The 19,633-nt window shown below is 37.4% G+C and overlaps 1 protein-coding gene across 15 annotated transcripts in view; it reads right to left on the bottom strand.

Moving 5' to 3' along the window:
* Positions 1–19,633, bottom strand: part of dock9 (dedicator of cytokinesis 9) — a 144,460-nt gene that overhangs the window by 110,767 nt on the left and 14,060 nt on the right. For 3 of the 15 annotated variants that reach the window (XM_008106944.3, XM_062975487.1, XM_062975491.1), the window contains exon 1: positions 11,578–12,161. The exons of 5 other annotated variants lie outside the window; for them this stretch is intronic. In XM_008106944.3, coding sequence (XP_008105151.2) covers positions 11,578–11,739 — 162 coding nt within the window. In that variant the 5' untranslated portion in view covers positions 11,740–12,161. Of the gene's footprint in view, positions 1–11,577; positions 12,513–19,633 lie in introns of those variants that run through there. 7 more of the 15 variants (XM_008106952.3, XM_062975484.1, XM_008106946.3 and 4 more) reach the window with 5 other exon arrangements.

Below are 19,633 nucleotides of genomic sequence, written 5' to 3'. Positions count from 1 at the left end.
GGCTGTTATCCATTTCTTTGTATAAATACACATCCGCACAAGCAGTCAAAAATTCCACTTGTTGAAAAAAAAAATACCAGTCATCAAGACGTAAGATCATAACAACAGCCTGGAATTTTATCAGGCAACAGAGTATGAAAGAACCCGTAAAGTGAAGCCTTATGAAAGAAAACATAGCTGTAATACAAAACACTACAAAGAATCCACATTTCAAAATCTAGGTTTAGAATTTTAAAGATCAATAAAAGTGTCTGCTCACACAAATAACTTAATTTGGCAACTGGATATCTTAACAAAAAACAGGACATATTAAGGAACAGTGAAATACATAAAGGGTTTTGAACATACAACGTAATTTTGTAGAATGATTAGACTGTCTCAAACTTACTACCATTAGTGATGAATAAAGCTGTTTGGGAATACAGTCATACTATGAAATCCTCAGAGGTGTTTTGTCTAAAGATTCCATGAAATTGCCAAAAATATATAACTTTTAAATACTCAGCTATGAATGTGAATGTAAGGTCAAAGTATTGTATTCCACAAAGGAGAAGGTTCACATCCCTGAACATCTCTCTTTTTCTCTTGCTTCCTCTACCACACTAAGACAAAGTACGTTCTGGTAGAAGAAAGTATCACTCCCTGCCAGAAAGGGCAAGTATCTGCACTGCAAAAGGTGAAACTTTGTTGCCCAAAGTCTGTAATGTAAAACACTCCAGCTTTTCATCTAATATGGATTTCCACCCATTATGGATGAGAACCAGAAAGTTATTGGCTTCTCAAAGCCAAAGATTCTTAACTCCCTTTTCCTGGAGGATCATAGCCAGAGGACAGAACAGAACGATCTAAAAGTACAGACAGAGCTGTAGTCCAACTTGCTACATGGAGAGCATAAATATTATAATTTTTACATAATTATCATCAAATGTAGTTATCAAGAACTCCACCACTGGGGAAGTATAGCTGAGCCATGGCAAGTAGATGAGGGTAAGGTGGCAATACTAATTAACACCAAGGTATAGTCACTCTATTTTGCACTTACTGGCCACCACTGTTTTCTTTTTTCGTGTGTCCTGCCCCGCCCTCTCCAGCAGCCTACCAAAAGGCACAGAAATAAGGCTGTTTCTAATGCTATGGATGGGTCATTGACAGAACTGGGAACTCCACCAGTTCCTGGGCAGTCAAACAAAAAGTCTAATGAGGGAAAATGCTGTATGAAGACTGGTGTCTGCTTCTTTTGCTTCACAGCAAAGAACAATCGCAGACTCTACCAGAAACAAACAGTGGTTCAGAGCTAAACAGATGTGTATGCTGCAAAGAGATATCCCCAGTGGAGTGGAGAGTTTAAACAAGAACACCAGCAGAGTAATATTTGAGTGAGAATATTGGGAGGAGGTTCCAAAGTTTTTCCCAAGAAAATATGAAAATAGAAATTACGGAATATTTTCTTTTAGATTAATAAATAATATGTTTATGACAAGGTGTTCATATATGCTTCCCCCCAAAATGTTACTAAAAGTTATGTAACAGGAAAACTTTTGTGTAAGACTACGTACACAATCAGATAATGGCAATCTCTATCTTGACGTCCTTTTTCTATTTCGTTTTTATGAGAAATGCTTTATGTGTACTTGAAAAAATGAAAGACTTGAAGAGACAGCCAGTTTTCTTTATTTTGCTAAACCATCTCTATTTACTGTTTTTTATTCCTGATCTTCATGAACTGGAAAATATTAACACGTTCCTTATAGTTCAGGACCCTGTACTTTCATTAGCAACGTAAAATAAAGGCTATCATGCATGACAATTACCAGCTTTCTATCATGTCATATATTCAGTGGGTATTTCATCTCTCAGTTGCTGTCCAGAAAACATTTACCATTTATCTCATACAAATGACAAACTGAAAATCTGTGCTATTACAGTATTGTTGAAGGTTTTTCATGCCATACATCCCGAAAAACTCACAGCAACCCTGTGTTATTATTATTTACTCCTAAATCTGAAAGATGAATTATCTGGATAAATAGTTTGTTTTTGAAAGCATGTTGTCATTTATTAAGATATAATTTTATTTAGTTTCTATAGAAATATTGATTTCAAAAATAAAGTATACTTAGTACTGTTTATGTCTGACTTGTTTCCACAGAATAAAAATAAAAGATGAGATTTTTATTAATATCAACTAGTACTAAAGCATGCAGTTGCAAAAAAGGAATGTTTCATAACCTAGAAGGATACATTTACAAAAGAAAATGTATAGTTTCTGACTGCCTATCCCTTCTCCCTGACAAAGTTCAGTTTTTGTGATATGTTGGGGAGGCATAACATTTTAATACTGTGAGATCATAAGAGTTAGAACAGACCTAGTGAGCCATCCAGTCCAACCCACTGCCAAGAAGCAGGAACATCACTTTCAAAGCACCCCGACAGATGGCCTTTTACAATGTGTCTTTTTAAACAGGAAATAACCTATTTAGATCACACAAACCTAATTAATGGGATTTGTTAGAACACTAACTTAAAGTTGTCCTGATTTCAGCTGGTCTAGTTGTGCGTAGGACAAAAAGGTTATAGCCTAATGAGAATGGTGTTTCTCTGCACTCTAAAGAGGGCTTAGCAACCAATAAAAACTTAATAAGAACAAAATTTCCACAAAATCATTGGGGGGTAGACATACTTGGCATAAAGAAATAATTGAGCATTGAAGACTAAACTGTCTCTCCTGGCACAAAATGCTGGAAGTCAATCTCAAGAACAAGAGCATAAATGAGGCAACAAAGGGGGAGAGTATTAACAATGATAATGGGTATATTAATGCATGTTTGAATTGCAACCAAGAGTCAAAATGTGTCTATTCAAACTTTTTCTGTCAACTGAAGACTTTTAATGCTGTAGGAGTGATCCAGTGACAGAAGAGGAAGGGAGGCTAATTTTACTGAAGTCCCTATATATACTTTCAACACTGTATTGGAAGCCCCTTTCCCAACCCTCTGAACAAGTTTTTCCAGGGGACAGAAAATTCTTGAAAGTCTCCTATTTTTTGTTGGTGAGAGTGATGTTTGTATCTAAACCAGCATTTTTATAAATGTGATTATATGATGGATCAGTTTGTTCTGTACTGGAGAACTGTGGCAATAAGCCACCAAGATTAAAGATACCAAAATAAGAGGGAAATAATTAAGCTAAACAATGCAGAAGAGAGTTCAAAAGAAATAGAATACCATAGTGTATACACCAGCCTCAATCAAACTGAAGCAATGTGACAAAGTGTACTTCTAACATAATTTTGTTTTTGTTGAAGCTTCTATGCTGCACATTTCATACGGGGTGGGAAGTAAGAAAAGAATAGTCAGCTTTATAGGGCTAAGCAAGTCTCCTTTAACTTTCCTGCTATAATCCTGCACCCTATTCCTTCTCCCTACAATGAAAGGCCATTTAATCTAATCTGACACATAATTCCACAAAGAGCTTTACTAATTTACCTGATCATTTTGTTGCGTAATTATTTGGGGCAAATCAATGGCTCAAAGAAAAACAATGCAGTTTGTGAAAACTGTCTGCTTCATCCTAGAAGCACATTTCTATCAAATCTTGTCATAAAGATGTCAAACGTGGCATACCAAGTGGGAATAACTATTGTTGTGAGCGCTTGTGATTAAAAATCTTTGAGCATTTTAAGTGATTTTTGGGCATGTTTTACATCACTGTTGTTTTGTTAGCCACAAAAAGCAGAAGTATATATCTCACGATCCTTGAATTAAAAAATAACAATAACCAATTGCTCAGGGAGAGGACACTGTAACACATTGCCTGGTATAGTATATGTGGTTTGTTGGGACTGTGACTGGATACCAGGGGTGGATCTACACTGACTTATCCTGGGGCTGATCTGGCATAGCATACAACAACCTCGCAGCTGCCTAATGGCACCAAACCCAATCAGCACTGCCAGACAGACACCTCTACTGACACCTCCTGTTCTGTGTGTCGATGCAGTCTCAGAGAGCAACATGGGTCCTGTCAGTGGGCAGTCACCTGCAGCAACATCAACTGGGACTCTAGAGCAATGAGGGAGGGGGGAAGAGGAGTAATCGTCCTCCTCTCCCCATTCCCTTCTCCAATCATCTTGGTGGCCCAGCAAATGTCATTGAAGGTGTCGAGCAACCAGCAAGATCAATATCATGCACAGAGACCGCCACAATAAGGAAAATGGGAGATGGTAAGTGCCATCCCATGCCATTGAGCCAACTGAGCCCAGGAAATACAGGATCGTCATGTAAATTGTCATGACCAGTTCCATCACAGGCCCGAACGCACAGGTTGCCACCCACAACTTTTGTTAATACGGGTAAGGTAGCCTTGCTCCACATCACCCTGGATCAGCCACCATGGAGCAGATTTGGTGCCCTTTGCATTGAGTGGCCAGTACAGAGATGCCCCAGGGTTAAAATTTCAGCTTGGACATGGGAATCTACTGAGTGACTTTGACAAAATCACATTTTCTCAGCATCAGAGGCTGTTAGAATACATGAATTCAGTACCAATTATTTAATAATGTTTAAATTCTGGTTCTCATGGAAAATGTGATAAAGTATATTATTTGTAAAACTGGTTGTTTGGAGGGTGAGGAGGTTAATCAGACCAATATGCATAGTAACAGATACTGTTTTTTTATTAGAAAAGATATGTAGAGAAGGAAGAAGCATTGTTATCACAATGCATATTCAATTATTAGACAATGCATGAATGTTGTGCATGAGCAGTATGTGTTAGTATTGTACATTATTACTGGTATGTGTTAGTACTGTAAAGAGACAATGGATTGTACTGTAAAGAAAATACTAGGAACAAAAAAATGAATTATAATGAGTCCCCAATTGAACAAATACTAAGAGGCATTGTATTTGGAAACATTTAACACACTAAATTAGCATTACCCCAAACAGTTTAAATACAGACATTTGTTATTGTACTAAAAATCATAAAACACCAACTTCATTCATATCTCACTCACAAAACTTTATAAAAAGGCCCTTATTTGCAGTCAAAACAATTCCCACAAAAGCCTGATTTTAGAACACAGTCCCAGGCATTTAAGCCTCCTGTTCTATCTGCAGAATACTGAGAGTTTCACATAGCACAGGCATGTATGTTTGTGTGCATGTGCCTTCAAGTCACCTGTCAATGTATATTGACCCCATAAATTTCATAGGTTTTTCTAAGGCAAGAAATACTCAGGGGCGACTTTGCCACTTTCTTCATCTGAAATATAACCTGCAGCACCTGCTATTTGTTGGCAGTTTCCTATCCAAGAATTAACTGCTTAGCTTCAAAGACAGATAGGATATGGTTCTTTTAAGGTATTTATTTCTGGGTTCATTTTGTAAAAAAAACCCTTCAGGTAGCTTATGTTTTTATGGATTTAAATTATGAATGCTTTAATACCATTTATATTTAATTCTATTTTAATGTTTGCATATTTTTACATTTAAAATTATATTAAAATGCTTTTAATGTAAGCTGCTTTGAGTTTCCTTGTGGAGAGAAAAAGCAGGGCAAAGGTAATCCCCAAGTTATGAACAAGATAGGTTCTGTAGGTTTTTTCTTACGTTGAATGTGTTTGTAAATCGGAACAGGTGAATATTTCAAATGTAACTCCAGGCTAAAATATATCTTTTTTAGCTTTGGGAAGGGTTAACACCCCTGTGGTGTTTGTTTTGCTGTCTGCGCCCTTATTCAGAAGATTTCACCTCACTTTCTCTCCCTGTGATTATTGGATTTTGAAAATTTTGGTTTGTTGTAGAAACAAGGATTGGAGATAAAGCTTCAGTTGAAACCCCTTTTCCCAATGATAACCTTTTCTGGGGTAGATTTCTCTCACTTCCTGTTGTCTCGCCCCCATTCTTAACTGTGAGTAGTTTGTAAGTCAGATGTTTGTAACTTGGGGACTGCCTTTATAAATAAACATAATAAACATAATAATAATAGTCTCTAGAAGGTCCAAAATTATTTTGATTATGGCAAACATAACACATTTTTTTTACTTTTGAATAAAACGGTTTGCTGAAACATGCAGAACTACTCTGATTTTTTGTGGTGTAAGAACCTATCCCAATTCTTTCCATGTTATTTCTGCCTGTTAAAGAATTAATATCCAGGAACAGATCTACTTCTTTAAGTGAAAGATGCCTATATAATAAAACCATTACATTCTGAAAACTATTTATATATAAACATGCAAATGATCTGTGGCATTCTTCACGCCATATTTTGTGATTATTAAAAAACAATTTTATAGTCTCAAGAGGTGAACACAGGATAGACCAAATCAACCAACATCACAATTTTATATCACTCAACTGTTAAGGAAGCAAATCTCAATGGCAGATGTTTCCAGCAAGAGTGGAGATAAGGCTTTTGTCATCTGACCTCTGCTCCTTCGGAGACACAACTTTCCCAAAAGATCAGGACTTATGGTAGGTGCTAGGCTAGAGGAAACGTTATTTCTTCTGTTTCAAGACCTTCAGATACTTGTGTGTTCTTGGTAAAAACAGATTATCCAAAATAATTTCAGTCTGGCTTCATGCTAGAGTTCAATACCCAAACTGTCCAGATTGCACTGACTGACCACCTATTCCATGAGGAAGTCATGAGGTGTTCTTCCCTATTAATCTTCCTGAATCTCTCAATAACTTTCAGTGCTGTTGATTATGATATTCTACCAGACTAGCTCCACCATATGGCAGTGGAAGTAATTGTGTTAAGGTGATTCAGCAATCTGTAAAGTCAGCTCCAAAGAATGACACTAGGAAATTTTATTTCAGTCTCGCAGCCATTAAACTGTGGAATGCCACAGGGTTCTATCTTGCCCCCTCTGTAGTTCATTATCCTATGCTGCTCATATGAGAACAAGGGATTACATCGTTGTTTGGATGCTAATAATAGTCAACTCTACTTTTGTTTATCATTGGGGTTGACTGTTGATATGCAAGTGCTGGAAAAGTGCCCTAATGCTATAATGAGCTGGACAACAGATACTGATTTCAAATTAAAACAGAGGCTCTGTGGATTGGTGGTTTACAGGTCCTAGAGCTGAATAACTGCTTTCCTGGCAGGAAGAAAATGTAATGCCACATAGCACCAAACAAAAGAAAACAGGAAAAAATACAAGTTGGATTTGGAGAAACCCAATGAAACTGAAACTCAACAAAAAAAATCACCAATGTCATAGTATTGCAGCAGCAAATATAGAAATTAAATCCAGTTGTGAAAAGTGGCAAACATCAAAATGAGGAATATCATAAATCAGGTCTCCCAAGTCACCTAGCGGAAAAAGTTATAGGCAAATTGCATCCTGTGGACCATGTGGCATTGATCTTATTCTACTACATCGGATTCCAGTTTGTTTCCAATCTCCATTAAAAGTCACAGTTACTAGTTATAAAGCCCTGAACGTGAAAGCCCAGGACATCTGCAAGGAGTGTAACTTACCATTACCTGTAAAAAGCCTGACTTAAAACAAACATTACAGTGATGGCTGACTATCACAATGACAGAGCATTCTTCCTCTCTCTCATTCAAATCTCTAAATCAGGGGTGGGGGACCTTTTTTCTGTCAAGGGCCATTTGGATAACATCATTTGTAGACCATACCGTTAATTAATTATTACAAACAAATAATTATAAAAGAAAATATTATTATAAATTACACAATTAGGACCAGGCTGTGGCGTAGCTGGTTAGAAGCCATCTGCAATAAATCACTACTGACCGAGAGAAACCAGCCCGGGTTGGAGTGAGCTCCCTACCATTAAATAGTCTAGCTTGCTGTTGACCTATGCAGCCCGAAAGACAGTTGCATCTGTTGAGTAGAAAATATGGGTACCGCTTTATGCGGGGAAGTTACATTAACTAATTTATGATACCATAAAACCTTCCAGCAGTGTGCGGAAGAATAAGATGGACTCCATCAAGGACTCAGTGTCACAAGTGGACAGTGAAGCACAGCTCTCTCTGTGGCCGGAATCAAGCATACCCTCATGTAACCAGAAACTGGAATGTTAATTGCCTCTGTGTCTATCTATATATGTTGTATGTCTAATGTTTGTCATGTATATGTGCATTGTGATCCACCCTGAGTTCCTTCGGGGTGAGAAGGGCAGAATATAAATACTGTAAGTAATAAATAATTAATTGAAAGTAAAATTACATGAAAATTCCAAAGGCTACGCAGCACAGGAAGCTGCCTGCCTGCATACACACTTACCGGCTTCAGTTCAACAGGCAAAAATAAGAGCAAAAGAAGCATAATGTCCCTGTGCAAGGATAAGAACCTGGAAGTGGCTCAGTTCTAGTAACGTAAGTGGCACCTAGCCCAGTGTGGCAACTCAGAGGAGCAACAGGAGCCAAGTTAAGTGCATGGACTGGGGCAAGTGCTGGAACAGACTAAATGATTTCCCGGAGCAGACATTCTCCACCCTTGATCCATCATGAGGCAAAAAAAACACAGCCCTGAAGGCCCCTAAGCCTGGCTTAAAATCAACATTACAATGTTGGCTGACCATCAAAATGAGAAGAGCTTTCTTCCTCTCTCCTAGTCAAACCTCTACCATCTGGTGGTAGATGGAAGGCTGGAGCAAGAAAAAGAAAACTGTATTTCCAAGTTCTACTGATGGAAGGATGGTAACACCAGTGAGACCACATGTAGCCCTGTTGGGTGCAGATGGTCTTGGTAACCAGATAAAGTCGATTTCCTCCTTCACCCTGTTTACATCAACAATAGCCTTGCACGTGGTGGACTGCGACTAAAAATATTGGTTGATTAGAACTGAACACAAGGAGGGTGTAAGATAAGATGGTGTAAGCTATGATGTAGAATCATCTTAGTGCACTTGACCAATTAAGCTTGACACTGGGTTGCTGTGAGTTTTCTGGGCTGTATGGGCATGTTCCAGAAGCATTCCATGGTTAAGAAATGCCTCAAAAGGATGGCACGGTACTGTGAATCCATAAAAGTAAATGTGGCTGCTCAATTTGGGATTCCATCTTTTTGCTCCAACAAGCTTGTGTTCTTTTTTCTATCTCTATTTTTTACTTTTCAATATAAAACTTTCCTCTCTGAGATCAAGAAAGGCCTGATTGTGGCCTGCCATTTTCTTAAACTGCACCTTTAAAGAGATTGGATGACACCACTGTTTCAGCCTAAGACAGTCATGCTTAAAATTAATGAATACAATCAAGTACTATATTCATCCTCAAAGAACTTCAGAAACTATTAGAATGCACATTCATCATGCACATATTATATGGACTTCCAGATTATCATCTGTTACATTTCTAACTTCACATACTAGTAATGCCAACAAGCATAACTAGATTGGAAAATAGGTGCTATCCTTTCTCCATGAAAGTAAGTAATGCATACCTTAGAAGCATCTGAATATAGAATATAGAATGAATATCAACATGAATATCAACTACAGGTCGAGTATCCCTTATGCTTGTACACAGAAGAGTTTTGGTCTTTGGTCTTTTTCAGTTTTTGGAATATCTGCTTTGAGCATATGTGTGTGCATGCTTTCTCTCCAGCTACGCATCTCATACACAAGTAGCATATGAACAAGGTCAGCTATTTAACTAATGAATATAATAAATATATAATCAAGCCCCACTGAATCCAACTTGAGAACTCACAGGGAAATGAACATGCAAGATTACAATCCAACAAACGCTATGTTCAGAAAAGGACAAGAGGGATCCTCTCACCTCTGCAGGAGTCTACCGTATACCATGCACCTGTGGACAAATCTACATAGGAACCACCAAACGAAGCATTGCCCAAACACAAATCAAGGAATATGAAAGGCATTGCAGACTAATTCAGCCAGAAAGGTCAGCCAAAGCAGAGAACTTGATGAACCAATCTGGACATAGCATATTATTTAAGAACACAGAAATGCTGGACCACTCTAACAACCAGCATGTCAGATTACACAGACAAGCCATTGAAATCCACAAGCATGTGAACAATTGCAACAGAAAGGAAGAAACCATGAAAATGAACAAAATCTGGCTGTCAGTATTAAAAAAAAAAACTCTAAAATCAGGACAGTAAATAAAGAACAATACACAGAAGACAGGAAAATTCCAGGCATGAAACAATCAGGGACAACTAAAACCTCCCAACAAAGGATTCCCCCCAGGCAAGAAGCAACCAGACCTTGAAACTGAAAGGCCATTTAATGCTAATCAAGGTGGCCATTTGCAACATTCAAACTTGCCTCAAATAGACAATTCTCCCACCCTGGACATTTCACAGCTATATAAACCCCACCTGCCTAGCTTCCAACATTGCCTCACAACCTCTAAGGATGCCTGCCATAGATGTGTAGATCAGTAGAGAATGCTTCTGGAACATGGCCATACAGCCCTGAAAACTCATAGCAACCCAACAATTTTCTTGGTTTACAACCAGAGGGGGGGGGGGGGGGAGAAGCTCGTCCTTTTGTTACTCAGTGGCCCTCCAGGTTCTTTATTTCTCCACCAACATTAAATGAGAAATAAGAGCATCTGTGGCCATAAACTACAGTCACCCCACTCTCTATAGTAAGCGGCATTGCCTTATTTTCTCCTCAAATAAATGGTGGCTCAGGAAGCAGGGGACTGTAAGTTTTGTGAGTTTGATTGAGAGATGCTCTGCCCTTTGTTCTCCCTGTGCCCACTCATGGCAGCCACTTTGAAGTGGGCTTCTGGATTCCTTCAGGAGTAGAGAAGGAAGGGAAAAATGGGAGCAGCAAAATGGTGAAAAATCAGGAATCCTGTGCAGGTTGTGGGGAGAGCACTACTTTTCTGTTTGCATACCTCTACTGACATGGCTGACATGGCAGTAACCTGTGGCTCAGTGGGGAAACTGCTCAATCCACAATGCAGTCCACTTCCCATTAGTAGTATGCCTGATATTACTCGAGTACAGTACCTAGGAAAAGTCAAGTGGCTTCATCTACGACTATTGCTTCAGCTGGAGTGAGACTATGGATTTGTGAAATGGTCAATGCATGCCTCCCAACATTTCAGAAATATGAACAGGAGCACCACCACCATGGAAGCGGGTGGCTGGTGACAAAAAGTTTCAGTTTTGAGAGGTTTGAGGTTTTGGATTTCCAGATAGTGTCGCCTCAACTTGCACTTGGTTTACGTTCTCCTTGTTTAACTTATCTTTGCAAGCAACCATAATAATTACATAGACAAAACTAATAATTTATTTCTATTTTCCACATCTTCTACTCTTAATTATAACCTGGTAATATTTGCATCTTCAGCCATATGTTCTGAACGTTTGTATAACAACAAGAAATCTTCTACAAATTTCTATAGCACAGCTACACAGATATTGCTCATCACTGCATTCAACAATGTAAGAGCAGAAACATTTAAAATGTTTACTATTCAGAAAGTCATTTAGAATACTAATAGACTAAATGTCATTACATTATTTTTAGGAAAATCACAGTTTAGAAATACCAGACATCATATATCACCACATTAAATCAGTTATTAAAACAAGCCAACAGTTACCAGGAATGAATGGATCAGTATTCCTGAGTCTTCTGTCATCAAACTATTTCCAGTATAATCCAAAGCATTATTCTCTCCTTGATATTTACAAATATATGAACAGTTCCTTTCGATAACCGTACGAATGCCTTTAAATAGAACCACACTAGTTGTGCAACCCATTATAAATGCACTGAAATTTGCTTCTCTATTTAAATGTTCTCTTAGCAAAATATATTCCTCTGCTTCAAAAGCATACTCTTCTTCACCATCTTTGAAAATCCAGTAATTAATATCTTTTTATATTAAATGTCAATGTACTGCAAGCTTATTTAGCAAAATGCCAAAAATCCTGGGGAGATTTCAGCAAGAGCCACACCTCACCAAGTAGTCCTCTCTCAAACAGAATGCGCTCTCAAACAGAATGCTCTCTCAAATTCTATTAATATGAATAGACAGGAACATAGTATTGGTGAAGAAAATGCCTTGATTCCTATTTGTCAAGCGTCTTCAAATCTTATCCAAGCAGACAAAGATACTGCTGCAGCTTCTACTTCCAGGCACAAAGAACTCTCATCTGCTGCAAGAAAATATTCTCCCAGAATGCTTAGCTTAGAAGTCGTACCAGCAGACGACGTTTCACTGCTGACCTAAATATGGGGGGTGGGTGGGGTGTTCTAATGCATTTTAAATGACAAGAAATGTTATCCTTTATATAAAAACCAAGATTCACTGCTACCATGGAGACAATTTAACATGTACTACTATGCAAGTCAATTTTCAAATAATCATATATGCCTGTACTACTAATAGAAAACCACTAGAGAGCATAATATAAATTCTGCCTTCCTCACTTTTCTAGATGAAGGAAGAATTTGCAATTCTTCATATTGTGGAGAAGAAGATAAAGGACACTTCTTTTTATCTTTTGCACCTTTCAAACAAACTCTGATTACGGGTTTTCACTGCCCCACTAAACTCAGTGGCACTTGCAACTGTGTAAGCATCTTTGCAACTGGACTGATAACTCTGCAGTCCTAAACTCACATGGAATGCACTTAATGTTTTAAACACTGACATTTATTTCTGAGTAAGCCCACAAAGTACTGGATTGCAAAATTTGACAATAATTCTGAATAAATATCTGTGACAATACATTTTTAAAACCAATGTCCAACACTGAATTGAAAATTAAAAATTTTTGCTTAAAGTATGAGGTGCATAATACCCCAGTAAATAAAGTGAATGTGTTCCTGGACATGACTTTTTTAACAGGAAAATTGGTACTACATGTAGAAATAACACAGCAAAAATAGAACAGGATCCTATGCCAAGAAAAAACAAAGAACAGTTCAACATGTTTCACTAAAGTTTTTATTCAAAATTAACTCTGCATGTGAAATTAAACAATCAGAAGAAGCAAGCCTTACATAAATTTAAAAAAAACATTTTGAGACTTCTACAGAGCATTTGGAAGGTCCTTCCAAAATGAATCTAGAGGGTTTTTCTTTTTCTTTCATGATTCCCATTTTGGTGACCAAACTTACAGCTTACACTTTCTAACATGATAGGAATAGTTGATGAGGCAAGGCTAGTTCACTTTTTCCCTTTCACTGTTTTGCTGCCCATAGAAGCTGAGTGTGGGTTTCTAAAGGCAGTCGCCATTACTTTGCCTATTTCAGGTACATGCACACAACTAATATGTTTCCCAGCTTAAGCTTTATTGCACTGTTTACTGTACACATGCTACTGCAATATAAACATTGAAAGTCTATGTTTTACGTTTTCTTTAACGCTCTCCCAATTCCAGTACTGTTGAAACTTCCAGCTGTACACAGAACAAGGAAGAATAGAGATGGGGTTCGGTGGACAGAAAAAAGGAGCTTCTTTGTCAGAGGCTCTGTTAACTGAGTGTGCCTGTATTAAAATTAACACATTTTGTTTTTTAGTAAAATTATTCTAAAACCCAAGTTTAAAATTTTAATGATACAGACCTTTGATGAATAACCAAAGGTAAATCTTTTACTGTGGAAAAAATTAATGCAATAATGAAGGAGATCGGGGAGGGGGGGGGAGCCATAAGGAAAGTGCCTGAATTCAGAAAACAAGAGCCAGGGCTGCCCTTGTAGCATTAGCCCAATTGACTTCCTTGTCTCAATACACAGCAAAACATACATGTATTGGTACACTTTTTCCTGTATTGTAGCTTTGGAGGGAAGCGTCTAAATTGGAAAATCAGCAGAGAGGTGAAAATTAATTCTCCAACCATGCTATAGCTTTGAAAAAACAACAGGAGATTCTACTGATATATCTCCTGCCATCATATCTACAGGTATATCTTAGTTAACAACATGTATCTCCAAATCTTGCACAAATAGCTGTGATTTTAAGCAGTCCCTAAATTACATGGAGGGACACCTATGGAAGGACTTCATAGCTGAGTATGCCTCCCATACTGATCTTGCTTTGCTTTGCTATCTGGTAGTGTCTTGTAAAATGCATTAATCGTGTCCAGATACCAGCCATCTCTACTGGACATGAAGTCAAGAGTATACACTTCTGGATTCTAACTCACATATACAAATGAACACTATCTCCTTCCAATCTTCCAATACCATCACCTGACTAGATAATGGATACTGCTGAATGTGTTTAACCTGGAGTGTCACAGAAAACTTGTTGCACTAAATCTGTGAAACAGGCAAGGTATCATATAGCTTCTATTTCTTAACTTTTTTCTACCACTCTGTATTTCCTCCCTCACCACTAAGATAGAGAGCTCTCGTTCATCTGGAACCGCAAACAACAAACAGACATCTGAACTTCCAATGACCCTGGCATGTCAGATTTCTCACCCATGGACTCTCTAAAGTAAAATACACAGCGTAAAGCCTGAACAGCTGTTCTCATAAAGTATTTCAAATTATTACCATTTTATTTCTAAAACAAATGATAAAGGAAACTGTGAGAGAAATAAACAGATGCATAGGTTAAAATAAAACACAAACGTTTGCAACATACTACCTGCTGAGAATCTGAGATGTGTTTTTGATTTTTGTTTTCAGTTGTTTTAACCTGGGCTTTTTAATTAATTAAACAATTGATGTTAAAATGTTTCTTTTATTCCTGTAATCATGTGATTTCAGTACAATGCAGGAATAAACCAATTTAAATCAATTATAAATTAAAACAATACATTAAATTAAGTATGTTAAAGCCATATTAAACAGAATAACAAGTGAAGACAATTTAAACCATGTGCATGTGAAAAAATTAATTGGCTTAATTTAGTAAACAGCATCTTCAGCATGATACCTGTAAGAAACCAATGCTGGCACCAATTTGACTTCCAAGGGGAGGGCATTTCACAATGGAAGTGCAACAGCTCAAAAGGTGCTCTGCTATGCCAACCCACCTACATTGCTTTCATTGGTGGGAAAGAGGGCCATTCCCATAGGTTTCATTAATCAGACAAATACAGATCTGGAGAGAAGAGGGACACAATTTTAATATCAATGTCCCATTCCATTAAGATTTTTCAGTGACATTACCATGACCTTGAAGAAGTCAGTGTGGTACAGTTGTTCAAATCTTGGGTGGTTCTGAAAACCACTGTTCAAATCCCCATTCAGTCATGGAAACTGCAAGTTGTTTCTGATATGAGAGAATTGGCTGTCTGCAAGGATATTACACAGGGGATGTTTTTAATGTTTTCACCAGCCTTGTGGGAGGCTTCTTTCATGTCCGCACATGGAGCTGGAGCTGATAGAGGGAGCTCACCCAAGCTCTCCCCGGATTCGATTCAAACCAGCAACCTTCAGGTCAGCAACGCAACCTTTAAGTCATCAGTCCTGCTGGCACAAGGGTTTAACCCACTGCGCCACCAGGGGCTCCATGCCAACATAGATATTGTACAAAGCTAAGAAGATTGTGTTCATGGTTAAAGATAATGACATAGAGAAGTGATTCCCAAAGTGGGCGCTACCGCCCCCTGGTGGGCGCTGCAGCAATCCAGGGGAGCGGTGATGGCCACATTGGATAAGCAAATATGTTGGATAATAAGGAGGGATTAAGGAAAAGCCTATTAAACATCAAATTTGGTTATGATTTTACAAATTAAGCACCAAAACATCATGTTATACAACAAATTTGACAGAAAAAGTAGTTCAATATGTAGTAATGCTATGTAGTAATTACTGTATTTACGAATTTAGCACCAAAATATCACAATATATTGAAAACATTGACTACAAAAACATTTGACTACTGTGTTGGATAATCCAGAATGTTGGATAAGCGAATGTTGGATAAGTGAGACTCTACTGTATTCAATTAAAATTATTTAAAAAATAAAACATTCATCTACCAGAGGTTGCATCATTACCATTCTTCTTGCTCTAAACGAGTTAACACTTCCACCTGCACAGCAACTTTTCCACTATAATATAGCAATGACATAGCCCATTGTTAATGTTCTCTTACTAGGATAACTTCCAATGATACTTTTCCCACTAAAAACAATTCGCTTTTCTCAAGACAAATCAGTGTCTTTATTTAATCAATTTTACTTGTAAAATATATTTTAAAATAACAAATCTTACATTTCATGTTACTGTGTCCTTTACCCACTTAAGAACTTTATTTCCACACAGTTTTGTTAAACTTTATGATTTCAATCTGCATTCTAAAAATTTTACAGTGGGGCAAATTTTTCAGACTCTTGTAGGTGGTCTTCTCACTCTCCCCTTATCCAGGGAAGGAATCACTAGTCAGACCTTGTATCTGAACTGGTATAATCACGGCTGCCACTCTCTCTTTCACAAAGCCCTGTGAAATCCTGATAGGATTTCAGTTTTCACTGAAAAGCTTGGAATTTTCATGAAATTCCAAGATGATGCAAGGAAGACCAAAACTTACCATAAAATTCTATTGTTTGTTTTATTTTTGAGCAAAGCAAAGAAAGATGACTGATTGTTCAAGGAATCCAGCCAATGGGAAGGCAGCATAAGGAAATGTCACTGGACCCAAAGCATCTTTGGATATGGGAGAATAGTCACTTTATCTAGGTAGGGGGGAAACTGAGGAGAAGCTGTTATTTTGTGACTGTCCTGAAACAATTCTTTTGTGTAATTCTCATCCTTGCACATTCAGATAACATTCCAAATGCCCATGTTGATTCAGATTTGGTGTGCTTGATGTTGTATTAGGTCCCATAAGTTTCACTATGTTATTGTATATTGTAATGTTGAGTAAGTTCTATACACTCTAAATATTGTGTATGTATATTTTGCCATAATGTCGCCTTCCAACACACACTAATCATTTCCTTCTTGTATTAATTTGTAGGCAACTGATTCTTAGTAAATCTACAGTAAGTGCTATACAGCTATCATCAATTACCCAACTTTCTTCCTAGAGCCTAATAACATGAAATACATTTTCATGTATTTCCATAATTATGGGGCAAAATATATTGTTAGTCCTGACCAAAGAGAGCCATTCAATCAACTGGATTTATCTATATGGTAACTCACCATTCAGTAATTGATTCAAAACATCTACTTTGATGGGGACTAACCAACAAGATTCAGCAATAATAAGCATGACAGGACTCCCTGCTGTCAAAAATAATTTGGGTTATGGGATTCAATGGAAATATGAGACCTCACTAGTAAAAATATTAAATAAAATCTCATTTCCTTTCAGACACAAGCTTTGAACTCTAACCTGCTGTTACAAGTCCATAAAGTCTGATATTTTTTCGAAGACAGTATAATTCAAGAAATGCATAATTTAAAATGCTTTCTTAAGCCTCCATCTAGTGGTTGGAGTATATCTATCTTCAGTCATGTGCAGTGCAATCCTTTGTATGCTTACGTGGAGGTTAATGATAATGTATTCAATAGTTTTTATTCCTCTGAAAGTATGCACAGAACTGCAGTTATAAGAGTTTATATGAATGCTACATTTCTTTAATTTGGCCTCTATTATTTTGATGTTTCCTATTTATTCTCATTTTTCTAATAATTAAATCATTTAATTATTTTATGTTTGTCAGCTGACTAGACCATTTTTAAATGTGGACAAAAATAAAAAATAAATGAAAATTAATGTACATTTTAAGAATTGCAAGCTATATAGAGCAATAAGAAGCAAAACTCCGGGCCTGTTTTGACACCAAAATAACCTAGAATTCTGAAGAGTTGTAGCTTATCCAAAGGAAAGTCAGTCCCATCTATTGCCAGAGGGCCAATAAACAAACCCCAAGTTTTCTGGTCATGGTTAGTTTATTGTGACAATTGGAAGTACATGGAGAGAGACAAGCCAGAGTGTCACAATCACCAATCAACAGAAAGTCCATGTTTCATTGAGCTACTCCTGCTAGGTTCATTAGCAATTGAACAGTTGGTAGCACTGCACCGCTTCACTTCTGATAAACCAGAACTCTAAAGCCAATAATTCAAATAGTCTCTTCTAACAAAAGACAAAACAAATCTTCAATTATTCTATCATGCAACGGAAGTATCTGAGGACAAATCAAGTCTTAATTCTTTTCTATTCAGAATAAAAAATATTCTGAAAACAAATAATAAGAAAATTACTTTCACTTTTGAAAATTCTTTACCTCAATGAAGAAGAATAACACATTAGGCTCACCTTTGGCTTCTGTTTCAAGAACGTGTGTTTTGCTTCTAGTTTCCATAGAATAAACACTCTTACTTATTTTTCCACATGCCCAATCTTTAAAGAGATGTTAATGCCCTCAAAATCAGTTAGGGACCTAAAAAGGGTAAAGGACTATCCAAGAAAGGTTTTAGACTAGATTTTACAGCTAATTTTCACCTATTTATCTGGGCTTCTCAATTTCCACATCAGTCTGGCCGCATGCAGAGATTATCCAATTCCTTCCCCAGGTAACTGTATCTTCAGAAGCAAGATAGATGGCACCTATGAAAAGAGCTCCCATCGCACTGGTATTGAATTCTCTTGCCAGAATTAAAAAATCGAATACATCACCAACAAAACAAATATTAAAACAGACAACCTTGTATTACTGAAAAAAATATAGATCCTTAGATAATATTTTAAAGACCTAGAGAATGACAAAATTTAATCCGGTGCCAACCCCCCACCTTTCACTACTATGGGAATTTCACATTGAAGAACTGTAGAAGGCTGAACAAAGGAAGGTTGAACGAAGGAAGATAGACGCTTTTGAACTTTGGTGCTGGAGGAAAATCCTGAGAGTGCCTTGGACCGGAAGAAGATCCAACCAATCCATCCTCCAGGAAATAATGCCTGACTGCTCACTGGAGGGAAGGATACTAGAGGCAAAGCTGAAGTATTTTGGCCACATCATGAGAAGACAGGAAAGCTTGGAGAAGATCATGATGCTGGGGAAAATGAAAGGAAAAAAGAAGAGGCCGGCCAAGGGCGAGATGAATGGACAGTATCCTTGAAGTGACTGGCTCGACCTTGAAGGAACTGGAGACAGCGACGGCCGACAGGGAGCTCTGCCGTGGACTGGTCCATGAGGTCACGAAGAGTCGAAAACGACTGAACGAGTGAAGAAGAAGAAGAAGACGAAGAAGAAGAAGAGAGGGATTTCCAAGCTGATCAGATTCTCTGAAGAGACATATCAAAAGCCAGACACTGAGTTCCAAAACTTCATAAAGCTTTATAGCTCAAATCCAGCACTTTGAATTCAGCAAAAAAATTGATGCCTCTATATTTTTAAATTTTTTGGTGTAAAACCAAAAATATTAAGGAATATGGGGAAAAGGTCTACAAGGCAGTAAAAAAAAACACATTGGATTTGAATATCTATGATATTTACTGAACATCTTGGCCAAGATTGTATTTGCCAGTCAGGAGATTGAGCTGCTCTGTTGATTCAGTGCTGCTATACCTCAGTCAAGAAAGTAACATGCTGACATAAGTTACCCTTACATTGGCATCAACCACCCATGGGAATTCAGCAAAGTTTTGTCTTTAAAAACAACACTAATGGAATTTCAAATGAGAAAACAGTTTTTTTCCTTGGCAGTCCTCAAAATTTTGTTTCTTTCACTAAAAA

The sequence above is a fragment of the Anolis carolinensis genome, chromosome 3 (genome assembly GCF_035594765.1).
Source record: "Anolis carolinensis isolate JA03-04 chromosome 3, rAnoCar3.1.pri, whole genome shotgun sequence".
NCBI lineage: Eukaryota > Metazoa > Chordata > Lepidosauria > Squamata > Dactyloidae > Anolis > Anolis carolinensis.
This window is presented reverse-complemented; position numbering and strand designations above follow the sequence as displayed.